At 45.3% G+C, this 19,279-nt stretch overlaps 1 protein-coding gene across 1 annotated transcript in view; it reads right to left on the bottom strand.

Annotated features, from left to right (window-relative positions):
• Positions 1 to 19,279, bottom strand: part of DNAH8 (dynein axonemal heavy chain 8) — a 340,250-nt gene that overhangs the window by 222,556 nt on the left and 98,415 nt on the right. The window contains exons 26-28 of the mRNA XM_025197818.1: positions 15,731 to 15,911; positions 7,290 to 7,486; positions 2,693 to 2,819 (exon numbers count right to left, since the gene is read on the bottom strand). Of these exons, the coding sequence (XP_025053603.1) occupies positions 2,693 to 2,819; positions 7,290 to 7,486; positions 15,731 to 15,911 (505 nt within the window). The remainder of the gene's footprint in view (positions 1 to 2,692; positions 2,820 to 7,289; positions 7,487 to 15,730; positions 15,912 to 19,279) is intronic.

The following is a 19,279-nucleotide window of genomic DNA, read 5'->3' as shown; positions in this document are numbered from 1 at the left end:
ATAAGGGGATCAGCTTGTACAGGCTCATTGACCCAGTTTGACTCAGATGTGCCCTTATGAACTGAATGCTGGCCCATGAGGGTGTCAGCTGGACACTTAGCTGGATTCAGAGGGATTCTATTTACCTGTGTGCTTGTGTCTGACTGCAGTTTACTGTTGCTCTGATGAACAGATTCTTGGCATATGAGGGTGTCACCCTGTCCATGCTGATCTACCCGGCCAGGTAAGGCACGTCATGTTAATCTGTGGGTGTATGACTGATTTGGTGACTGGAGGAACCCAGCCCCATTGAAACTGACTCCTGCAAGATAGCTCCATTGGGGGGATGAGTACTTGCACAAGGGAGATATACAGCTCCATATAGAAACACAAGTAACACAAGCAGCACATTGATAGAATTACCAAGACCCTAGAAATGTGTCCCTAATAAATGAGTGCACCCCAAAGTAAGGGGCAAAGCTGGTAACACCTGTTCTAACTGCCCCTTCTGGGTTCTTTTGCCCCTCTCTCAAACTCCCTGCCCTCTCCAAAGGTTTGCTGATTTGTGTTAATTGGGAAGAGAGACCTGGGCACTGTTCAACAAGTTTTATTTATTAAACACAGGGAAAGCTTAGCAGCTACAACATTTTATTAAAAACTAAGGCACGTCTCTTCCTCGCTCCGCATTCCTCTGTGCTCTGGTGTGTGCCCCTGGAGGGGCAGAGGAGGAAGGGAAAGGTGAACAGTACCCAGGCAGCCTGGGTTGTGGGCAGTGCTGCCCAGAATGCAGGGCCAGAGGAGCCTGGGACAGGAGACCCAGAGTCCAGTGCCAAGGCACAGGCATTCAAAGGCCTCCAGCCTCTGGCTCTACTCATCCAGGGAAGGCTCCTGGTCCTCCAGGGTAAGAATGTAGTTGGCCAGGGCTTCATGGATCCAGACTGCCTGCTGCTGTGTGTGGATGGAGTCCCCAAGATCAGCAGGGGGGCTTGCCATCTCCCCCCATCCCTATGCTGTCATGCCCATTCTGCACACCAAGCCTTCTTGGCCCAGCCTTCATGGAAGATCTATCCCCTGGTCTTGCAGATGTTGTGGAGGACACATGCAATGAGTCATATCACGTTCTCCTCATTCACCTCTAGGTGTGCACTAAGACTCCACCAGCATGTCTTGAGGTGGCTGAAGAAGCACTCCACCATCATGCAGGGCTTGTTCAGGCAGCAGTTGAAGTTCTCCTTCTGGCGGTCCAGCTGTCCTACATACGGTTCCATCAGCCAGGACATGAGGTGGTAAGCCGAGTCCCTGACGATGATGGTGAGATCATGATATTGTCAATGATGAAATCAGGGACCCCAGGAGCATAGCACCCACTCTCCATCAGCCTAGGGAGCAGGGAGCTGTGGAAAATGTAGACACCATGGGCATTCCCTGCTCAGCCAGCAAAGATTTGAGTGAAGTAGCCCTGGTGGTCGACAATGCCATGCAGGATGACAAAGAAGTAGCCCTTGCAACTGACTAACACCTGGGCACCTTGAGCCAGGCAGAGGATGGGGATGTGGGTGCCATCCACAGCCCCCCACGCAGTTGGGAAAGCCCACTGACAGAAACTGGCAACCACCTCCTGTGGGTTGATGAGGCAGATGAAGCAGCTGATCAAGATATCCTAGATGACCAGGTACACCTCCTGAATGGCCTCTGTAACCATAGTCTTGCCCATGCCAAACTGGCTGGTGATGTGGCAATAACTGCTGGGGGGGCAGGGGGCCAGCTTCATGGCAGCAATGACCACCCAATTCCCTGAAGTGATAGACTGCCACATGCCAATGTCTTGGTGCGTGTTGTGGGATCCACCTGGACAATGATATCCATGAAGGTGACCTAGCACATGTGGAAGGTTTTGACCCACTGTCCAGTATCCCAGGTGCCCAGGACAATCTGTTTCCATAAATTGCTGCTGGTAGTGCAGGCCCAGTACTGGCAATTTATGGTCTGGAGGTGGTGCCATAGCACGCCAGCAACCATGGCAATTTGGGTGACCTTGTCCTTATATGCCACGTGAAAGTCAGTGGCCTAGTCCAGGACACTTCTTGGGCACAGTGTATAGTAAGTGGCCCTGACTGGGACAGCTGGCTGCTGGCTTACAGGCATGAAGGTGCATGCCATGGTGACCCACTGCTATATCAGGTCCAAGTGGGTATGTGTAATGTGCTACAGACTCTGATGAGAGTCATGCAGAGTGACCAGCAGGACATACCGTAACTCCTGAGTCTCCTTGCTTAGGTGCAGGAGGCAGGATGCGAAATTGCTCTCAACCTGCTGGCCTTGGCCAATGCAGACAGGCTACGTGCCCACTCCCACTGAAGGGTGAACATCTGTTCTGTTCATTCCCTGTCTAACCTAGGGTGTTTAGAATAGAGTGCAAAACTTAAATTGGTTCCACCTTGGGCTTTTTGAACTTCTATAACTTAGCCTGAGTCAGTCTGCCTCATACACTGCATTAGACTATAAAGTATCTAAAAGTGGGAAGAAGCAAACATAGATACAATAATAAAAAGATTTCTAAGAATTCCCATTCCATTATGACCGCTAATTACAATCATTGCACACATTAATCAATAAACTTCATTTTATACAATAAATCAGATGACTTAGGATATAAGGATTATATTAATATATTACCTTTATATTATGTAAAAGGAAAAAGGAATACTCATACCTGTCTGCAATTCAATTGGACCTACAAGAATAGTAGGTTTTAAATCCTCAATCTCTTGCTCAAAAGTAGCATAATGAAGAATTTCAGCTCTGATTTCAGTCAGAGAAGGATTGCTAGCCAGAAATTCCTGCATGAAATTAGAACTATTATTAAACAGTATTTCTACTTCATTGGTAAAATGGCAATGGTTGGTTATAAGTATATTAAGGTATAAGTGTATAACACAATACAACTCAATATAATTTAATTATAACACTTATAAACTTAATATACATTTTTTATGTAAATGTGGAAGGCCAAATGTTGGGAACCACACAAAACAGATGAGCTACTTCAAATACATACATAGTTGCATGAACACATAGCCTACAATTATACAGGAACACTGAGCAATCCCATGTATGAATATCAATATGTGCATGCAAACAGAGTATTTCCCCATGTAATGTCACTCATTGCACAGGCCTTTGAAAATTTGGCCCTCAAACTATCAAAACAACTATATCTTAACTACTGTTCTACTGTGCACATTTATGATCTGATATTTCTTTTCTTGTCTGAGATTGGCTTTGTTTTCTTCCTCAACTAATAGTCAATACACATGACATTTGTGTGTCAGTTTTTTTAAATAAGATGTATAAAAGTGGCAATGAGCAGAAGGGCATATTAAGAATACGAGTTGGGCAAAAAGTTAATGAATTCTAGGATAACAGGGACAGACAACTCAGGACTGACTACAAAAAAGGCCCAACTGTTTTCTGAAAGAAACCCACACTCCTTTAACTGTATTTCCTGGTAATACTCCTCCTCAGTCTACTCTAGGAAAGTGCCTAATCTTAAGTATAATTCATACCTTAAAATTTAAAAATATAAGAGTTAATTTTCTGGGGCATACATACAAAATCTGCTTTCCTTCAAAAAGGATATTCATGTAACTGCCTTTCTGCTTCTCCTTGGCTTCACTTTCCAAATCGGAATACTTAAGCATGAGTGACCAAAGTGCTGCTTAGTGAAAAAGAAATTGCTCACTCATAATAATAATAATAATAATAATAAAAAAAAAAAAAGTGTTGTCTTTGTATAGCTACAACTGTGAAATGTGTCCCTGGATGGCCTCCTCCTGGGACCCAATATCCAGAGTCAAAATTATTTAAAAGAAGAGCTGCTCTCCACACGTTAGTTATTTCTTTTGAGCCTGAAAGCACAAACTTAACTTGGAACTCCGAGCAATTAGGGGAATGAGTGGATAATATAAATATTCAGACACACTGGTCTCAAAGAATTTCAATTATAGGCAACGGACCTCTATAGCAGCATCAACACAGTCCTGTTATTGTGAGGGCATAATTAATAGTACAAACAACTAGAAATGTGAATTGACGAGTCTTGTTCTACACTGCAGAATGCGCCTCATTAAAAAAAAAAAAAAAAGCCTTCTGCAATGATTCTCAGGGGCACCTCTGGCCACAATTTTCAACTATATTGACCAATGTGAAGCTGGTCAGAAATCTGCCTTGCTCCCCCTTAAAATCTCATTTTGTTTTAGAAAAGCTTCTCTTTTTTTTTTTGGTCCTGCCAGGTCACATATGTAAGCAGACATGACTTGGCACAGACAGAAGTGTGGACCACCAATCCAAGGCCCCTGCTTCGAGCAAGCCGGAAATGCCAGATTCCCTTAGCCTCAGGGGAGAGGATATTATGTAAGCCCAACTACATGGGAACCAAAGAAACAGACATTTACAAGGAAACAGAGAACAAGCAAGCAAGCGATTGATAGCGGGATGGGAAGCCATGCATATCTAACGTTTGCATTCTATTTGACTTAATTAACTCGTGGAATACCAGCAGAAATGGAGACAGCCATTAGCAATCAGGGTACAGTGCATCCCAGCACAGAACAGTGGGTTGTTAAACACTAAAAGTCATCTAATTCAGGTGGACACACCTAGGGAGAGTAGGTTGGCTGAAGCTTGAAGAACCAGTCGCTCTTACTTCTCTGAAGTGGATTGGGATTGAAGGGAGAAGAGACTGATGTCATATATTTGGACTTTAAAAAAAGCCTTTGATCTGGTGTCCCACAACCTCCTCATGGAAAAATTGGCCAACTGTGGCTACACCACAGTCCAATGGCTAGGAAACGGGCTCCGAGGTCAGACCCATAGAATAGTGGTCGATGGTCATGGGGCGCCATGTTGATTTGCTACCAGTGGCATCCCCCAAGGCTCTGCCCTGGGACTGGCTCTCTTTAATATCTTTATCAATGATGTGGACATTGGTGTCAGAAGCGCACTGGCTAAGTTCGCCGATGACACTAAACCCGAGGACAGGCTAATGATCCAGGGACTTGGATAAACCTACAAAGTGGGTGGATACAAACTTGATGATGTTTAATACTGATAAATGTAAGGTATTATACCTCGGAGAAAAAAACCTGCAGCATACTTATAGGCTCTGCAGTGCTATGCTTGCTAGCACCACTGCTGAAAGAGACTTGGGGGCCGTGACTGACCACAAGATGAACATGAGCCACCAATGCGATGTTGCAGCTGGTAAAGCAAACCAAACTCTGCATCCAATTCTGGGCTCCGCAATTCAAGAAGGATGTGGAGAAGCTTGAGAGACCCCAGAGGAGAGCCACATGCATGATCAGAGGGCAAGAGAACAGGCCTTATGAAGAGAGTCTGAGAGCCATAGGACTCTTCAGCCTGGAAAAGCGCAGACTCAGGGGGGACCTGGTGGCTGCCTATAAGTACATAAGGGGTGTACATCAGGATCTGGGAGAACGTCTGTTGGAACTGCATGCAAAGTCTGCATGTGTTCCTGCTACAGCTAGCACATGCCCCTGAAGATTTAAATGATGCAGCTAGAATGCCCACTAGAAGAGAGTTTGGGGAAAGGATATGGTAAGCTACCAGAAAATATGAGCGATCAGCACTGTTCCTGGGGCCTTGGGAGAGTTGGGCTTTTGGCCTCTTTTCTTTGAAGGGGTAACAGTCAGAATGTGACAGGAGAAAATGCCTGAGAAATCAGAGAAAAGACAGTACAGCAGCATGCTTTGACTAAGAAAGCTTAAGATTATATGGTTCTGGGTCACTGGGACCCACAACTGCAGCTTGGTGAGTGCTTAATTAGGAGAGCTAACAAGGCTGACACACTAAATAAGGTTCTATGAACTGTTATAAAGAAAGTCAGACTAAATCAGCGTTATCCAATTTCTAAGTGGTTGGGGGGCCACAGGCCCCTAGGACCACATATCTGGCCTCCCTCTCCTCCCCCCCACTTCATCACATGTCTCGGCACAACCCCCCCACACTATACTGCACCCCTACACTGCTGCATCACATGCCCCAGTGCTTCCCTGCTGCACCACATACCTGAGCATTCCCTCCCTGCGGCACCACATGCCACCCTGCTGTGTGGCCCACCTCACCCTCAGCTCCCCGGCTTTGGGGTCCCTCACTGCACTGTGTTGAGTGGCATTCCAGCCACAAGCTACCCTGACACTGCAGGTTGTACCACACTGTACCACTCAACCCCCTGGGGCAAGGGTAGGAAAGGGAAGCCAGAAGGACAGAAGGCCCTGAGACCCAAGTTGTTGCTGCAGTCAGATCAATGTGGGGGAGCAGCAACTGAGCAGGAGCCCAAAGGCTGTAATTTACCCCCTCATGGGCCACATGATGCCCACAGGCCACAAGTCCTGGACTACATGATTTCTTCCAACAATATAAAAAAAACAAACCTGAACCAAAAAATTGGGTAAACAAGCATAGCACATAACAGAACCAAAAGACAACTGTACAGAGTTTGCAACAAAATGGAACTTACTCATTACAATGTACTTAGAAAAACTAAGACAAGAAAAAGTAATTATGTACAAATGGTCATTTTAGAGGTTTTAAAAAGAAAGCCAAATAAAAAGATTAAGTGTGGGGACTAGAGCACCTGACGATACACTGATAGAGGTGAGGAAGAACTGAATGACAATTTATGTAGGGTACATTCAGATCCTGAATGGTATGATTCTGAGAATTCTCTCTGAATAGATTTGGAAGCGTCTGGATTTCAAAATATATACCAAGATTTACAGTACACAAAGAAGAAATAGCAGTTCAGTCCTATTAGTCTCTCTCCCTCTAACCACACTTTTGTCTTTTTCCAAGGAATGTTCTTACGAAATATTATTTCATCAAGAAAAATAAAGGCACTAAATACTCCACACAGTAATTAAATTTGTGTGGTATTTAAGATATTTTCTATTTTACTTAGAAAATGTGATAATAAAAGCAAATACCAGGCTGAAGTATATTTCCATTTTAGTATTGCTTAGTACTGAATATTATAAAGATCTAAAATTGTAGCACAGAATCGTCCAATACATAACTGGGGAATTTTCAAAAGCCATTAAGTCATCTTTCTGTCAAGAGTGTACAACTGCTCATAGTTAGGAAATATAGCAGCTTTTATTGTTACTCTCAGGTTAAGGTAATATTTTAGCTGTTAATTATCTTTTACATCCTTTTCCTCAGTATCTTTTAATTCCAAAGAAGGAGCAATTTATAAAGGTTACTCCTGCAGCAGTGCTCATCATTAAATTTACCTGAACTTTAGCATCTCTGTCTTCTGTCCACAACACTTTATATTTCTGGAAGTCCTGCAGTGCTTCACTGGTTGCCTTCCTTACAGAATTTACAGAACTTGAGAGGAGAACAACTAATTTGGAAACATCTTTGTGTTCTGCAACACCTGGATAAAAATTTCTTAGTTTTCTTACAGGACCAGACTCTTCAGCTGCTTCTGTTAAAAAAACCAAACAAATTGATAAATTAAAAAAATCATTAAACGCATTTCAACATTTCCCCCAAAAAATATACGTAATAAAATATACGTAACTTCAATCAATGTCATCAAAACAGCAGCCGTCAGTTTAAGCATACTTACACCATAAAACACTGTCAAGCAAAATATCTGGAAATGCCAACACATGGACTAACTTTATTACAGCTAGTGAAGTTACAACCCTTTTTCCTGCTTCCCATATACCTGTTTCCCATTAACATTTTAGAAGTTTCAGGGACTTTTGGCTATATCTCTTACACAGGGAATGGGGAGAGTAAAGCACCCCCAAAAAGGCAATCTTAGGCACTGAACAGAGAGGAACCTTGAGATAGCCAACAGGAAATACTGAGCATAGGGGTGGTTTTGAAGTGATGTCCTTCTACATACTTAAGGCATTTAACTTAGTCTTGAGTTAGGTGCTTCTATACCCTCGAAATCCAAACTAGACAGAAGGTCAACCTTCTGCATAATAACTTAGGGGTTACAGCGTACACCCAGGGAGTGGGAGAGGTGGGTTATACCTCTAAAAGAATTCAAAACCATCTCTCTTGATTTCCAAGAGAGTGCCCTATGCAGCAGGCCACAGAATAGGTATCCCTCTTGTTGCGATAATCTAGGACACAACGCAAAAATGAATGTAAGAGACAGAGCCAGAAGGGGAATAAACAAGAAGGAGCTGGACTCTCTAGCAGTGATAAGGGCATTCTGTTTGGAGGGGGAAGGCTTTGGTTCCAGTCCCTGATACTAGGGTTGTTTGTTTATTTATCCAGTAACTATGTATAAGCAGTTTTGAGAGCAGGGACCCGAACCCAGAACTATCCCTAACCTGGAGGACTGCTCTCATCACAGACTAGAGTAAGGCTCATGCTTGCTCTTTTCATGGTTACATGATACTTGAATTATTGGCTGCATGGTTGCCTGCTTCAACAGACAGGGTAAAAAGGTACCTTCACTCTCCAACACTGTGCAATAGCCCATATCTATTATTATATGGCTTCTGTTATTCGTACTGAGCCAAATTTAGTCCAATTTAGCCATTTTCCAGAACATACTCGAAGAAATGAGTCAGGCCTTGCTGGGGACTTAGGGCCTTGTTATCCCTTACACTGTGAGCCGCACAAGTGTTGATCAGTTATTGTTAGCTTGGAGTTTGGACCAGTCACATCTTTAGTCTAGAAAAGATTTCTGACTGTCCCCCACTTGCACAGCTGCAACTTGCCACTAGAGGCCTGGAGCGCAAGGAGGTCCCATCCAGCCCTACTTCTCTATGACTCTCTATGCTTCTAAGGCTGAGGCTGGGAGGGCAAGTGCCTAGCTCCCCTGAGCTAGCAGGGAAGGCTGAGGCTGTGCTTGGTGCAGGGTGGGTGGGAACTGATGGAGATAAAAACCAAAGCAACTGAATGAAACTAAATTAGCAGTTGGCCCCTGGAACCATTTTCATGGGGGTGAGGCATGACATCGGCTGCACTAGAGGGGCCTAGAGCACCCAGGCCTGGCAGGATGATTGAGCTGACCCCAGCTCCCCTTGAAGATGGCTGTACCTGCTATCCAGATCCAGAGCTGGTTTGCAGTTCACTAGCAGGCAGCTGTGCCTGCTACAGTGCAGAGGAAGGGAAGGAAGAAGGGAAGAAGGAGCATTGCAATAGCAAAATAGCTGGCCAAGGTATGCCAGATCCCCCACAAACTGGCTTCACTTTGCAGCTGGGAGCAGAGCCTGCCCACAGCCAACTCTGATGTCCACATGGGCAGTAGCAGAACTCTATGCATGTAGCCTGGATCCACCTGCAGCCACTGTATCACGGAGTAGTGGCTTCCCTGGCAGTAGGCTGCCCCCCACCCTGCAGCAGCAATCAACAGCTCTCACTGTGCTGTGTGAGGATTGGGTACAAGGAGCAGGGCCCCAGTGAAACCATGGGGCTGAAGCTTGGGGCTTGCCAGAGCCTAGCTTTGTCTGGGGGCTCTCTGGGGCTAGCTACACTCTTCTCTGCTCCCCATGGCTTGGCAAGGGGTGGGGCACAGTATCCAACAGTGGCCGCTCATCCAGACAGGATCAGCACTGGTGAGGAAAAGTGCCCTGGGCCACCATTCCTGGATCAGGGGGCTGGAAGTTGCAAGAAATAGAAAAGCTGCAGCTCTAGTCCTTGGGCCGCTCCACTAGGCAGTTAGGAGGGTGAGAGCCCAGAGAACAGGAGGGTGGGAAGGGGCCATTACATCCTGGGATACCAGAGGACTTCAACTTGAGCAGCATATTTGTGAGGAGTGGCCACACCTTAAAGGAACAGGAGCTGGGTTGTGCAAATCAGAGACAATTCTGCTCTGGGGTGGCATAACTTTGAGCCACCTAACGAATGGTGCAGACAATCCAATGTGCAGACAATCCTGGGATTAAAATCTTCAGAAGACACCCAAAATTACTGTGTAATAAGACGCCCAAAATTACTGTGTATTCAGAGTCCCTGCACTTTAAGATGGCAATTGGGGTGTTCCAACTAAAAGCTCAATCAAATGCTCTTTAGTTAAAGCACCCCCACTGCCATTTTGCAGCATGGGACACTGAATACATATGACACTGCAGGTGCTTTAATTACAGTGGCTCTAAGAGCCATTCTAATTAAAAAGTACCCTCCCCCCTCCACCCCAGAGCACATATATAGACAACCTTAGGCTAGGGACAAATATTCAAAAAGCCCAAGCCTGAATTGATTCACTCTTTGCAGGTTAGTCTAAGCTACGCAGTTTAAACTGATTAATAACTGGACACACATTCTCTGTTAAACCAGGAAATGCAGGCACATGCCTGCAGTGGCTGAAGCCAGAAGCCGGAGGGAGCTAGAGCATGCCTGCCAGCCACTGCCAAAGGGGACGGAAGAGAGACGCCATCCTGGAGTGGAGAGGGTGTGGCCAGGCACCAGCTAGGGCTAGCACAACACACGGGATGCCAGCTACCAGCCTGGGGGGAAGGGGGGCAGCTGCTGCCAAACTGAGTGCGGATGGGAAAAAAATCCTCTCTCTGAAGCAAGCATGTATTGAACACAACAGTTTGCAAAGCATACAACAGGGAACTACCAAAAATCTTCATCCAAGATAAGATACAACCCAGTAAAACACAGCATATACAACTTAGTCTAACTTAAAATATAAAACTAGAAAGACAAGAATTAGTTTTACTAATCCTGAGAGCAGTGTGTCTCCTTACAGCCAGGCATTCAGAAAGGCTTTGTTTAGGTATGAAGTCTCTGCATTCTTTGGTGAAGCTGTCTGCAACTTTGCTAACACTTCCCACCTGCAGTCTGGTCCTGCAGGTCTTAGCTCTGGGCTCACAGATGCAGGGCTTGGATCTACACAGAGGGGATTAGCTTGCCTCTCTCCCCCTCTCCCGGACACACTGTGTAATTAATCCCCTCCCGAGCCATGGAGACTGCAGCCAAACCCCGGAGGGGGTTCCACGGGAGAGAGGAGACGGAGGGAGGAATTAACTCCATCCCTGCCTGGCTGCAGGCAAGCCATGGAGATGTGGCTGGAGCTGGCAAACAGTACCTGCGGTCCCCAGGGTTTACCGGCATGGAGCGGGAGGGTGGAGAAGAGACAGAGGGAGGAATTTGCCTCAGTGGCCATGGGAGGCCAGCATCTGGCCACACCCTGCCCTTGCTCTGGCTAGAGAATAGAGGGGAGGGGGCAGCCCAGCTCACTGAAGCAGAGAACAGAGCTCAAACTGGTTGATGTGCACTAAATGTCTGTTCTGTTTCAGGTTCAAACCATTTTCTGATCACTTAAACCAGTTTATGTGTAATGTCTGTCCCTAGCATTAGAGTTCAGGCTCTGATCTGGAATACAACATGGCTTGGAGGTAAGAAATCTAGCAAGCCTGACTGCAGGGTTACTAAGTGGGCACAGAAACTAAAGCCTGATATATGCACCCAAGCAGTTTAAGGCAGTGAAGCAGAGTTTCTCTCAATCATTTTTTGTAGCTTGGACACAATTCCACACAAGTCCCATTTAGGCACTTTACTGATTTAAATCTGGGCCTTTGTCTTCATTCTTTTTGGAAGGTGTACCACAGCACAATTTTGGTGCTATGTACAGTATTGTATTTTATATTAAAAATGCTGCAATTATGAAATGAGTATGTTTTAAATATTTATGTAAGCAAACATGCTCTATCAAAAAGTATAGGGTACTTAATCTGCAATACGTATCAAGCATTATTCCACTTAAAGCTCATTTCTAAGCAGACATACAACTACAGCAAACCATGTAGTTTGAGAATCCAAAACTGTAACTTGTCACTTAACAGACAAATTGCATCTCCAATATCTGTATGTGCTAGACTGGCACATAAAGCTTCTCTAAACTATTCAACAATTTTAAAGTGTGATTCCAGTATTTTTCTTGACAGTGCTATTTTTCTCCCATTTTCTTTAAGAATGAGAGATGTTTTCAGTAAGACAACAGTCTATGAACCTCTATATTTTCTCATCCTACTACATATTAATTTGTTTCTTAAATCTGTATAACCCCTGATGATTAAATGCCATAATCCAGCCTATTTTAAAATATTTATATTTCTCCCATCACTTTGGTATATGACCAACTCACAATCTAACAGATCCATTCTTACACCTTCTTTATATGTTAAACAATGTTTTCTTCATTTTATAGATGTAGAAATGAGATTTTAAAAAATTGATTTCTTGAAGATGGGGCAGAAAGCTTGTGGTGGAACAGGTGCCTGAAGTCTTCCAAACAACAGCTAGTGCCATGACCACAGTTGGTACCATTTTTCAGTCAATCACACTGTTAATAACATAAGCTGCTGACAGATGCTCATTTAAAGGCATGATGGGATCTGATCCCTAGTTCCAAAATTGCACATCCTGCCATGTACATATGGCTAATTGTTGGCTGGTTTAGAACTGCACAGGGCTCAAACTAGCCCCTGTGTGGATCCCGGAACCAGCTAAAAGATCAGCTGGTCATCAGCTGTCAGGGAGCACACTGGGGCCAGTTGTAGACCCCAGTGCAGACCTAACCCCACCACACATTCAATTTAAGGTATTATAGAAACCAGCCAAAATATATTACACAAAAAAAGTGTTTAATTATTTTTGGCTGGTTTCCCTTTCTGTGATACCATTAATTGCTTGGGTATGTGGCCAGGTAATTATTTAAGATGCAATTAGCCAACTAATCATGTGTCTTACATGCAGTGTCTACAAAGGGCCATAGCACTGCAACAAGTTCATTTTAGGGATATGATTAATAATGAAATCCTTAATTTACAATGTCAGTAACCTGAGACCAATAACACAGAAAACAGAATAGTTACATTTATCTAGTTAAGTGAAGTCTACATAATTGTCTATGCCAGGGCTCAGTAGCTTACAGCCTACAGACCAAAACCATCCCATAGATTTTCTTCAACTCACCAAGCATGCCAAAACGTCCTGAGTCCCGGATGGGCATCACCTTGCTTCTGCTGCAGGACAGGAAGTCCCCATGCCTGCCCCCACCTGAAGCTGACTCCCCTGTCCATGGACCCTGCCAGGCCTAATGAGTCCCCTCACCTTAGAGGTCCTCAAGCCCCACTAGCCCAGCAAAGCTGCTACACCTCTAACACCAGCACTGTGTAAACCCAATTTAGAATTGGGACATCATAACCCATGCAGATTACTGCATGCTAGCAGCTGTAGTTTAGCCTGCCTTAGGATTGAGCTGTGTTAATTCAGCCTGTTCATAGTGAAAGGTTTTTGATGCCTGGTCTATCCAATCTACTTATTATAAATGACATTCTGTAGCAGGCCTGTGCAAGTGGCTAGTATTTGTTTCAGATTTGGATTCAGCCAACTTGGGGGACAGCGATTCGATTCAGTGATACAAATCACTATCCTGAATCAATTCAGCCGAATCTGATTCAGAGATTTGGCCACCACCGAATCACCCAAATCTCCAAACTGAATAGGCCCCATCCCCCGCCTGCTCTCCCAGCCCTGTCAATGGCTGCCCCACCTGGCCCCAGTGTCCTGGCACTTAAAAAAAAAAAAATCCCCACACTCACCGGCTCCTCTCAGGCACTGGGAGGGGTGGGGGTGGCAATCCCTGCTGCTCCCCCCTACCCCATGCTACGTTTGGGGGGGGGGTACTTACCTGGCTGGACTCATTTGAGTCCCGTTTTTGTTTTTAGGGTGGGTGGTTTTTTTTGTGTTTTTTTTTTTTTTTTTTTTTGTTTTTTTTTTTTTTTGTTTGTTTGTTTGTTTTTTTAAAGTGTCAGGACACTGGGGCCAGGCCATGCATGTGGTTGGGAGAGCAGGCAGAAGTTGGGGGTGCTCAGAGGACTGCCCGAATCTCCAAATCGCTGAATCTTCTCTGAATCAATTCGGAGGCTTCAAATCAATTTGGACCTTTTTACTGGTCTCCCAATTCGATTTGGATTCTAAGATTCGGCTGCCAAATCAGGCCAAATCTCCTTCGAATTGAATCAGCAACCGAAGCTTTGCACAGCCCTATTTCATAGTAAGAAAGTAGGAACAATATATACGGGTAATACTAACAAGGTTATTTTGCTTGGGATTAAAGGGAAGACTCGGGGTCAAATCTGTTTCACTTTTAGGTACCTAAGTGCTACATGCACATCCAAGTATAGCCAGGCAAGTGCCATTTACAAAGGTTTTAGATTCTATTTCCACCTACTCTAGACTGTAGTACACCCTAAACTGCCCACTGGTGACACAATATAGGTGTAGTAGAAAAGAAACTCTCTGATCTTGTCTAACATCTCTCTCAACTATACAGTTTGTCCAATAAAAGGTATCACAATAAAATCCTTGCTGTCATGGCAGGGTCCTACAGGAGGGCCGGAGGGCCATGATCTCCTTAAGGCCCCCTTCCTCCGTGCCAAGTCGGCCCAAGGGCACCCTCTGATTCTCGCCCGCCACGTCTTTGATGTTCCAATATATATTAGGGAGGCTGCCTTACATCTCCTTGGACACGGTTATTTCTGGCCCCCATGAACTCCCGGACTCTCCGTGGGTCCCGCTCTACAATGGGTGCTTCAAGGGCACCCTAGCCTTAGGGGCTATGCGTGGCTCCAACCACCCCTTATACCACGCCCCAAGCCTCGTAGCTGGAATAGACGTTGTTCGGTCTCTCTCTGCCTCCTGCTTTCCACGCCCTTCTCTGTAATGCCGGCCCTCTCCTGGGGCTCTCCGTGGCCACCCTGGGCCTTCTCAGTAAAGCCGCCCCTCTCTGGGGCCTACTGCAATGCTACCCTCTTCTCCGGGGCTCACCACCCTACTGTCCCCTTCTCCGGGACTCACCACGCCCGTACTGGGGCTTCTCAGTAGTGCCCCCTCTCTGGGGCTCACCACGCCCACACTGGGGCTGGGGTCTGTACCCGCCCCGAACACTGTGCCCTCACTAGGGCTGGGGTCCTCACACTACCGTGAGTCCCCTATGAGGCCTCTTCCATCCCCTTATAGCCTCATCCAAACCACCGGTGATAAACAACAACAAAGCAAAATACAAGCCCCTAGGCTATAACTTAACTTAAAGCCGCCTGGCTAAAACCACGTGGCTCAGACATCCTAGAGCTGCCATCCTTTACATGGCTTGAGCTGTACCTGCGGTCAGGCTTCTTCTCGCATCTTCGCTCCAGAAGCTCCTTTCTCTCTGGCTGCTGGCAGCGAACTACTCCGGCCTCAGCTCCTGGGCTTTATATAAGCCAGGCCCTGCCCCTTACAGCTAGCTGACCGCTGGCAGGTGTGGGTCATTTGCTAACTCCAGTTGCCCTGGCAACCACCAGCTGGGCTCCTTATCCCCTGCTAGGGTTCTTTCTCTAGCAGTTTCTCCTCTTTAGGAGCAGGGCACCTCAGTGCTCTGCAACACTTGCCTCCTATATTTTCTGGACCAGCATGCCTACATAACTCTCCCACATTACTATGTAGCACTTAGGTGCACATAAACCTGAAACAAGACTTGGCCCTTAGACTTTCACAATATTTACGGGCAATATTTTCTGATTGCTTCCTAGCTTTCTGTTACTTTCACAAGCATGAAATACCCATTTCTTGTTAATTACAAATGGCTAAAGTAAAATTAACTAGATAAACCATAGGTAGTCCCTTTGGGCCCAAATAAGTATAGTCATAAAATATTCAGATTCTATCACACTGTATTAAAAAATGTTAAAGTTAGCAAAAACCTTACTTTCTTCTTTTTTGCCTGCTTTCCCTCCTATTCCACTGGGTGTTGAAGAGATTTTATGTGCAATACTGCTCAGCATTAAGTGTTGCTGTCCCCACTGTGCAACTCCACGACTTACTTCCAATATTAATTGGATCATACGATTGATGGCTTGCTGTATATCATCCAAACTGGGAACCATTACCTAGACAAAATATTACAAAAGGTGTTTAACTAAACAGAACCTAATTTTGTAAGACTGTTCTTAATCTGCCTAAGGCAGGGGCGGGCAATTATTTCGGGCAGAGGGCCGCTTACCCCGTTTTAGAAGGCTGTCAAGGGCTGCATGGGTAGCCCCACCCCTTGATAGGTGCTCCACCCCTTGACAGGTGCCCTGCTCCCTGTTCACCATCTTGGGACCAATGTCCCAGGGCCAGCACCGGTGGGGCCCAAAGCGGGTGGGGCCCAAAGTGGGTGGGGCCCAGGGCCAGCACTGGTGGGGCCCAAAGCCCAAAGCAGACAGGCTAGTCTGTGGAGCCGGGCTGGGCTGCACCAGCAGGGAGTGGGGAGCTGGCCAGCTCCATAGAGCCCCTGCCAGCTGGGACCCTGTGCTCCTGCCACCCTGCTCTGGGCCCAGGACGCCAGTGTGGGCCCTGTGGGCCCACTGGCCCCCCAGCCCTGCAGTACAGGTGAGGGGCAGCGCACAGCCCTACCCCCCACTCGCCAGCAGGGAAGAAGCTGGTGCTAAACATGGGGAAAAGTGGCCCTTCACCTGCCCCATGGCTGGCACCCCATGTTGCAGGCGCTCACAGCCCATGCGGGGCGGTCTGGAGCAGGCACAGGCAGCCTCACACTGGCCATGGGGTGGGCAAGGGGCCACTTTTCCCCATGTTTAGCACCAGCTTCTTCCCTGCTGGCGAGTGGGGGGTAGGGCTGTGCGCTGCCCCTCACCTGTACTGCAGGGCTGGGGGGCCAGTGGGCCCACAGGGCCCACACTGGCGTCCTGGGCCCAGAGCAGGGTGTGTGTTGTTGGAGCCCACTGGGCTTCCCCTGGGTCCTACTGCCCTTGGTTCCTGTCATTTTTTACAGGAACCAAGGGCAGAGAAATATTAATTTTCTACATTTTTTTTTAGGGGCCTTGCAGGCCAGATGTGGCCCATGGGCCATATTTTGCCCACCCCTGGCCTAAGGGGTGCTGTGTAGTTGCGTCCTCAAGAGAACCAAAAAAAAACCCTTTGATTTAAGAGCACCCCTCTAAAATCACAACTGCCACTGAGTGTGTGGTTTTCTTAGGAAAGGAAATATACTGCACTCACCAGTTGCAAGAGGCAGAATACTCTGTTTTGCACAAAGTGATTAAAGATGTTTCATATACATGTTTTATATGCAAGTGTTCTCTGCAAGTGAGGTCAAAATCTTTTTGGCCAGCATTGTCCATTGGGACCAGACCCATACCCTGTGTCCTTGTCCTTTCCAGAAAAGACAAAGGGCAGAACAGTCCCAGGCACGCTCCACTTCCGTCAATAATACAGAACCAGAGGGAAGAGTGGGCCATAGAATATATGTGGTCAAACCATCTCAAAGAAATGAAGATTACTTACAGTAACTGAATCTCTTCATGAAGCTTTTGTTCACACAAATCACAATGTAGATGGGTGTGCTCTACATGCATGAGCTCAAAATCATTTAGCCAGTAGTATTTTGGGGACTACACATACACCCTGCATTACCAATGGCACAAAAAGCAGAGCAGCTCAAGTGCTATAGCTCCTTTACTTGTAGGAAACACCCAGGTAAAAGACTATGAGAATAAGGGTCTACTGTGTAATCCATGCGGACAAAAGTATATGAAATAAATCCAGTTACTGTTAAGAAAGTAACTTCCCTCCAAGTACTTGTCCATCCCAATGTGGATGACTACTACTTAGCTCTCAAAGACGTGTGCGACAAGCATCCCATCTAAGTAAGATCTGTAGGACAGCACTAACAAACTGGGCATATGTGACCAAGAAGCTGCCATAGAGTAATGATTAGTAAATGCATTAACAGAATTGTAAGCAGCTGCCCTACAAAAATTTCAGAAATGAAATCCCTGAAACAAGGTACAGATGTTACCTAAACTATAGTAGAGTATGCCCTAACCCAAAATGGAACGGTGAGTTTGTTCAATACATAACCAAACTTAACACAATCTTTAAGAACTTTAAGAACTTAGAGGAAAAAATAATTGATATTATATTTATCATCAAAAGCCACAAAATGCTTGTGTGAGGTACGAAGAGGTGTTTTTTTCCTTAGAAAGGTTAAGAAAATCATGCTAAGAACTTTAGGTATATGAAATTTAGCCTCTGCAGAACAGTCACGAAGCTCAGGAAAAGTACTCATAAACACAGTTGATTCATGGGAAAATCCAAAACAACCTATGGTAGACATTTTGGGGATAATCTGAGAGTAAGTCTCTTGTAATGAAGTATAGAGTATAGGATCTTGCCATCAAGGCTGTATTGTGCTCACTGTAAGCCAAAGTGGGTGGCATTTTTAGATAACTGAAATAAAGAACCATGTAACATGGGGATCCATTAAGAACAACAGCACACATTCAAATCCTAAGCAGAAAAAGTCTCATTTATGAATGAAAATATGAAACACCAAAATAGTGACCAAATGTGCTCTAATACAAATGTTTAACAGTCCTAAATACTTAAGTAGTTCAGAATATCTGAAGCAGAAGACCCCAAGAACTGAATGCACCTCAGAATAGAGTGAAAAATGCTATTTAGTTATACACGTAAGTGCTGTAAAGGGCTATGCATTCCTTTCAACTCTGAATGGGGCCTCTCAAACAATCTCAGAGAACTTTTATCAACAGAATTTAACGAGCTCGCCTCTATAATGTCAGATGTAGGGATACTAAATACACGCTAGGTTTGTGTCTATGCTAGATCTATGTCTAGCATATCTATCTATCTTATGCTAGATATGTCTACACGCTAGATTTGTGAAATGATGTCCAGAAGATATGCAGTGAAAGAGATGGACAGATAGAGAGATGCATCCAGTTAAAAAATAAATTAATGTAGGTATCCAAGCTGCAAAAATCACTATCGTCTTTCTGAGGACTCTGAGAATAAACAGAATTTCAGGGAAGATGTATACTAGATCTTCTTCCAACCAAATCAAAAAGCATATTCATCAGACAACCCAGACTTACTCCTCTTCAGGAGAAAAATATGGGACATTTCTTTTTTGTATCTCAAGCAAGAAGGTTTACTGAGGTGATCACTCTTCGTTTCAGGCATATCTAATCTAGAATTAAGCCTTTCAGTTCCCATGTTTGGTGATGGGGCCCTATAGCTGAAATGATTTGCCAAGTTGTGTAGAGCACCTGGCAAATGAACATCTACCAATGTAAAAATACTAGAATTCTTGTTAGAACTTCTATTGGTAAATCCATGCTGTATCTTACTGGCGGAAAAATCAAACTCAACAATCACTGGAGATGATGAAGTTACAGGCCTGCATGTGTAGTTGTGTAAGTAGACGCTGCCATGTACAGACCCGGGGTCTTAGTTG

The sequence above is a fragment of the Alligator sinensis genome, unplaced genomic scaffold (genome assembly GCF_000455745.1).
Source record: "Alligator sinensis unplaced genomic scaffold, ASM45574v1 scaffold198_1, whole genome shotgun sequence".
NCBI classification, from domain to species: Eukaryota; Metazoa; Chordata; order Crocodylia; family Alligatoridae; genus Alligator; species Alligator sinensis.
This window is presented reverse-complemented; position numbering and strand designations above follow the sequence as displayed.